The sequence below is a fragment of the Typopeltis vanoorti genome, chromosome 2, assembly GCF_054136105.1.
Source record: "Typopeltis vanoorti isolate ZY-2024b chromosome 2, IOZ_Tvanoo_1.0, whole genome shotgun sequence".
NCBI classification, from domain to species: domain Eukaryota; kingdom Metazoa; phylum Arthropoda; class Arachnida; order Uropygi; family Thelyphonidae; genus Typopeltis; species Typopeltis vanoorti.
In genome coordinates, this window is record NC_143550.1 from 164,660,014 (window position 1) to 164,666,013 (window position 6,000).

The 6,000-nt window shown below is 36.4% G+C and overlaps 1 protein-coding gene across 4 annotated transcripts in view; it reads right to left on the bottom strand.

The window, feature by feature from the left end:
• Positions 1 to 5,579, bottom strand: part of LOC150109601 (uncharacterized) — a 426,121-nt gene extending 420,542 nt beyond the window's left edge. For 3 of the 4 annotated variants that reach the window (XM_090413762.1, XM_090413780.1, XM_090413753.1), the window contains exon 1: positions 4,894 to 5,579. In XM_090413762.1, the coding sequence (XP_090269888.1) occupies positions 4,894 to 4,931 (38 nt within the window). In that variant the 5' untranslated portion in view covers positions 4,932 to 5,579. The remainder of the gene's footprint in view (positions 1 to 4,893) is intronic. The other variant, XM_090413770.1, reaches the window with a different exon arrangement.
• Between the last annotated feature and the right edge of the window lie 421 nt (positions 5,580 to 6,000).

Here is a 6,000-nt window from a genome sequence, read left to right on the forward strand (position 1 = left end):
TTCAAAACATGACTATAGAACACACACCATTTCATGCCGTAATAGTAGGTAATATTTAGAAACATGACATAGCTGCATTTCTTTGCCGAAATCTGCCTAGCAGGTTTGAAATTGTCAAAACTAAGCTGAACTTCAGTGAAATCTACAGGGGATTCGTCTTTCTTTGTGAAATAAATGACATTAAAGAATTTATTTTATTCGGTTGTCCATCTTCCCTTCTAACTGTCCAGTCACAAACTCATTATGATCATCTGGTTTATTATTCTGGTCACTTGTTACACGTGTTGGACTTCCTTTGGCCAAGATAACCGCTTGCACCGTGTTGGCATCGACTACAGTAGACCACAGGATGTATCCTGAGATATTCTAGAGCAACTGGAGAGAATAACGTACAGCGGTCAGTGATCGAGCGAGGCACTGATATCGACCGGTGGATGTTGCGTTCTACATGATCTCACAAATGTTCAATATGATTCTAATCAGGAGAATTAGACGGCCAGGGAAGCACACAGAATGCTTGGTGTATATGCTCTTCGAACAATGGTTGAACAATGCTAGCCTTGTGAAATTGATGTGGAAGAGAGTTGTCTTGTTGGAAGAATCCAGATTCGCCGGCTAAGTGGCTACCATGTAAGGCAATACCTGAACCGAAGAGTTAGCCGCCAAAGTGTATTCGGTGGAGATGATGGAACCGATTATTGTCCATGAGAACACTACCTATACCCCTGCTACTCGCCTGTGTACAGCCAATCGTGCATCTGGTTGGTCGGAAACAGGCTGGATGAGCATGGTATTTTGCAGATTTCTCACGTAAAAATGTAGCAATATAAGGATTCATGTCCAGCTGACCCACTCTCTTTGTTCCACAAACTTTGTTATTTCTTATTCTAATCAACAAGAAATAGGAAACATTAATTCTGGTTTTTTTATTATTATTATTTTATTATTATTTTTTTTTTTTACTTAAAGGTTTTGTTTATTTTTAAGTTCCGTGAAGGGTAAGCTTCCTCTGTTAGAATTCTTTGGTGTTGCACCTGAGGTTTATCATAATGGCGATCTACAGCTATATGCTAAGACGAACATAAAAAAAAAAATACCTCAAGCATCATGAAGCAGAACAGACCTGGACTTTGCACAGCATGCTATCACCACCACACACCACACATAGGATTCGCTTGACAAAACTGAAGTTCTGCACAGAAGCGAGATCGGTTTAGAAACACGTTATACGTTGTGTAACGTAGACCATCGAATCGGAATAGATCAATAGACATCGTTAGGACTTCAATTATAATTCAAATGCTGGTCTACTACAACGCATGAGTCCACATCTGACAATGTCTTCCTTTTTATGGTGGATGAATTTTATCTTCTGACAAGAAATAATGGAAGGCCTAAAGTAGTTTGAAAAAGCACAATTTTTTCTTTATTTTTATTTTTTATTTATCTGTAGAGTAGGAGACTGGATTATCTAAACCCACGGTTCTTTAATGCAATAGGCTTAGAATCATCCTTGGTTATGACTCATATAAAATTGTATTTGTGCTATTGAAATCTTTCAAATAATACTGAAGACGGCCATGACATTTATTAAAAAATCTATTAAAAATCTATTATTCCCTAAACCTTTTACTACCAAAGCTAATAAATAGTGGATCTCATTTAGCCTTAAATAACTTTCTGAAAATCGGTAGGCAGCTATAAATTAAGCTTTCTGGAAGTATTTTTAAAGAATATTCTAAATTACATTCGTAGTTCATTAACATCATTAATGGAATGCTAGAATCGATTACGGTTTCCACCAGTTTCATTTTGAAGGTACTTCTATTTTTAATGAATCTAAACTCATGTGCAAAATCTTGCTGTAGCTTTCTTCAAAATCACAAGTGTTTTGCAAATATAGTGGAATGTTGTAAATGCTGTATCAGAGCTTTCAATAATTTGGGGTTTTTTTAATGGTCATGATCTTCACGTTCTTCATTTCGTAACATAAAAGACTCGTTTTCCCAGGTGGGATTATTCCCACCCGAACAGGAATTCGAAACTCAATGAGACCCAGATCGATCCCTATGAAAGTTGTGACCCCTATCGAATACCGCGGTGAACCTCCCCCAGGGAATTTGCACCCCACAAAGCGAGAGAAAGAGGAAAACAGAGAGAGAAAGAGAGAGAGAGAGAGAGAGAGGGAGGGAGAGAGGGAGAAGAAGGAAAAATTATGAAACGAGCTTGGTTTGGTTCATTTTCTTGTTCTAAAAAATTGATCTGCTATAGTACTACATGAACTTTATAATCAGATATAAACATATAATCACACACACACGCGTGTGTGTGTGTGTGTGCGTGCGTGCGTGCGTGTGTGTGTGTGTGTGTGTGTGTGTGTGTGTGTGTGTGTGTGTGTGTGTGTGTGTGTGTGTGTGTGTGTGTGTGTTAAAGATAACAAGCTATTTTAAATATAAACCTAGTTTTTTTTACTCCATTCCCCAAGTAAGCAAACAGACAAGTAAGTCAAGTTTGCGCCTGCAAGTGTTGCCAGTCTAGCTGACCCTGCACGTAGTGCAAGTCAAGGCAACTCGTGGTAAAGGTAGAATAAGCTCTGATCACTATTCTTAATATTTACCCTTAATGCAAAGCACATCTCCTGGAGGAGATGTATGATGCTATGTATTAAAGGCAAGGGGCCACTACCCAGACCGGTTTCGACCTTTATTGAGGTCTCGTCAATGGGAGCTAGGCTAAGAAATACTAAGTTTTAAGTAATACAGAGTTTATAAATATTTTACCAAAACAAGTTACCATAAGGTGCTTTGACCCTATTAAATAAAAATCTCAGGATGAGAGATAGATGTAGAAAGTTTTTTTAGCTTGGGTATAATATATGTTAAAGATACCAAGCTATTTTTAATATAAACCTGTTTTTTTTACTCCATTTCCCAAGTAAGCAAACAGACAAGTCAGTCAAGTTTGCGTCTGCAAATAGCTTGGTATCTTTAACATATATTATACCCAAGGTAAAAAACTTTCTACATCTCTCTCTCTCTCTCTCTCTCTCTCTCTCTCTCTCTCTCTCTCTCTATATATATATATATATATATATATATATATATATATATATATATATATATATATATATATATATATATATATATATATGAAAAATATTGAATGACTAGAACCGAGATTTAATTAAAAAGGTTTTAATATAAACACACTACTAGTTTCGGCCTGTAACAGCCTTCTTCAGGTGACATTATAAAAGAAAAAACACTAAACATTGAGGGTTAAAAGACTATGAACATCATAGACAGTCTTTATACATAATTAGCATTAAAACGTTGTAGTTGTATTTGAAGCTGTTCTTTCATTTGTTGAAATACAAATGAAATTTGTATTTCATTTGTATTTCATTTGTATATACAGGGTGTTCGGGATAAATTTGACATATTTATAATTAATTATATTTTTCCGTAAGTTACATGTATTAACACACACTTCTCTTCATTTAAAAGTTTGGACCCTTCTTCATTCATATACAAGATGTCAGAAAGGATGGATAGCTGGAACCCACCTGAATCATGGAAGAGAATAACTTGTATCATGATGATTCGTGCCCGCCATCAAAATAAGGATATTACGACTGCTGCCCAATGCTCCCTGAATACAGTAAAAACAATCAGGCATGAACTAGAGACTTGCAATGGTGACTACGAGGATGTAGCAAGAAGAAAGATCCCTAGCAGACGATCTGATTGCGTTCGTACAGCAGAATTCCTCGCAAATCTGCAGGAACAGGTGTTGAAGAACCCTGGCATTGGAATTCGGGCTTTGTTCGTGGAGTTGCTAACTGTAGTCAAGCCCGGGATAACAAGGGTAGCCAATGGTAGGCCGTATGTATGGCAGCAGGATTCGGCCCCTTGCCACACCTCTGGGAAAAGTCAAAAATGGTTGTCTGAAAATTTCTACGACTTCACCAGTCCAAATGTTTGGCCTCCAAACTCCCCAGACCTTAACCCCATGGATTATTTTGTATGGGGCGCAGTTGAAAAAGACACCAATCGCACTTCCAGTAATACAAAAGCCCAGTTAATGGATAAAATTAAAACAGTTTTTGCGGCCCTTCCCAGGGAGACTGTAGCATCAGCTTGTTCGAGGTTCCGAAGCAGAATTGAAGCTGTGATCGATGCTAATGGTGGTTATTTTGAGTAAATCTTGTTGATAGTATTGTAATTAACTCTGCCTGTAATGTTTTTTTGTCAATTCATTAAATTTAATAGATACAAAGAAGATTTTCTTTTTCCTTACGAAACTGTCAAATTTATCCCGAACACCCTGTATGTATATATATATATATATATATATATATATATATATATATATATATATATATATATATATATATATATATATATATATATATATATATATATATATATATATATATATATGTTTTGTTAAAGATACCAAGCTACTTTCTATATATATATATAATGTTGAATCTTTTGAAAACAAAATCATCTATTTTTGTTGACGGTTGCCATGCTTATAACGCATTTATGACATTGTTTGAATAAGAATATTTAATAACTGAATAAATACTGTGAAGTTTCTTTTTCATATCTTATTTAACAGCAATGTCTCACAACGAACAATAATTTTTGGAAGATATTACAGTAAATATTCTTTTAAAGCTAGTGTTTCGTTATACTAATGATCATGATATTAAAATAACTATTCCAAACTACACAGTAACATCAAATATGAAAGCCATTCTAAAAATTATCTCTTAGCCTAAATTTAGCCCAATGAATATCATATGGTTATAACGTTTCAACGACAAATATCCGTGGTGTTGCGTTGGATATAAACAAGATATACGAAAAGGAACACTGAACTTACCGCTTAGGTTTCCAGTGCCGGCGCAGCACCCCCAGCATGAGGACGACTGCAATAGCCAGGACAATGAGATAAAACACCTCGGGAAGCACTTTGAAACTACGATATTAAAAAAAAGAAAGAAAAGAAAAGAAAAATAAATAACTAACGGCTTGTATATGTCAGCCGTTCAGAGGGCAGGAAGTTATATACATCTGGGTCTCGTCACTAGGTTAGTGGTATCTGTCAACAAAGGCAGCCATGATGTCTGGCTGATTTTGACAAAATTTCAAATATTTAAAACATATATCGAAATTTCCTCACTCTATAACACCAGTCATTTTGAGTACATTAGATATGTCGCCTTATGGCATTTATAAGTGACATTAAGTCAGTTGGAAGCAAATTGGCTTTACTTTTTTGTAGTTTGTAAAACGGTTTTCAGTTGACATCAACTAGGTTAACTCTTCTGCCAAAGCACACCAATCGGTAACACACCAGACACTTGTAATTCACATTAATATTTCCAATACCATTAGGCTTAACTGTCAATAATAGCACTGATCCTGAGAACGGGTTTTGTTGACAACACCAAAAAAAGCTTTGCATATGAACGATAACTTAATAGCAAAATTACAGTTTCGTCATTTTAATTACACTTACGGAGTATACAAAAATTGACAAATGTTCGTTGGACATACACACACATGTCACAACATTCCGAACACAAACATCATCCAAGTACACAACAGCAAACTGCCCTACTTTTGTGGCTTCTGCCTTCAAGCGAACTGAGTGACGTTGCTCTGCAGCGCCACGATCAATAGACGCGTGCGCTCATGCTGTTGCTGCTGCATTTGCGACGTCACTCGGCAGCTGGACGTTTCGCCATGGAGGGTGCTTCTCGGAGAATAATCAATCGATGAAGCAAAGAATGTAGCCAACAAACGCTGTCGGCTCTTCACCGAAGGTCTCTACAGTCTGGAACTACTGAGATGCTTTGTTTAAGTGGTCATAATGCGCAGAAAACTTCTGCGCTGCTTTTACTCTTAAAATCCTACCCGTGAAGTAGACAGCGTGTCTTCTACTTCGGCAAATTCAGCGAAATTCATTTCCATACAGAAGAGATAT